The 206-nt window shown below is 61.2% G+C and overlaps 1 protein-coding gene across 1 annotated transcript in view; it reads left to right on the top strand.

Annotated features, from left to right (window-relative positions):
- Window positions 1-205, top strand: part of LOC109527623 (calcineurin subunit B type 1) — a gene marked incomplete at its 3' end in the record, with an annotated part of 584 nt that extends 379 nt beyond the window's left edge. Inside the window, exon 3 of the mRNA XM_074895039.1 lies at window positions 1-205. Coding sequence (XP_074751140.1) covers window positions 1-205 — 205 coding nt within the window.
- Window position 206: the final 1 nt, after the last annotated feature.

The following is a 206-nucleotide window of genomic DNA, read 5'->3' on the forward strand; positions in this document are numbered from 1 at the left end:
CATCTACGACATGGACAAGGACGGCTACATCTCCAACGGCGAGCTGTTCCAGGTCCTGAAGATGATGGTGGGCAACAACCTGAAGGACACGCAGCTGCAGCAGATCGTCGACAAGACCATCATCAACGCCGACAAAGACGGCGACGGGAGGATATCCTTCGAGGAGTTCTGCGCGGTCCGTGCGCCGCCACCCCCCCCCCCACCCC

This window comes from Hippocampus comes, unplaced genomic scaffold (assembly GCF_001891065.2).
Source record: "Hippocampus comes isolate QL1 unplaced genomic scaffold, H_comes_QL1_v1.1 scaffold301, whole genome shotgun sequence".
Lineage (NCBI taxonomy): Eukaryota > Metazoa > Chordata > Actinopteri > Syngnathiformes > Syngnathidae > Hippocampus > Hippocampus comes.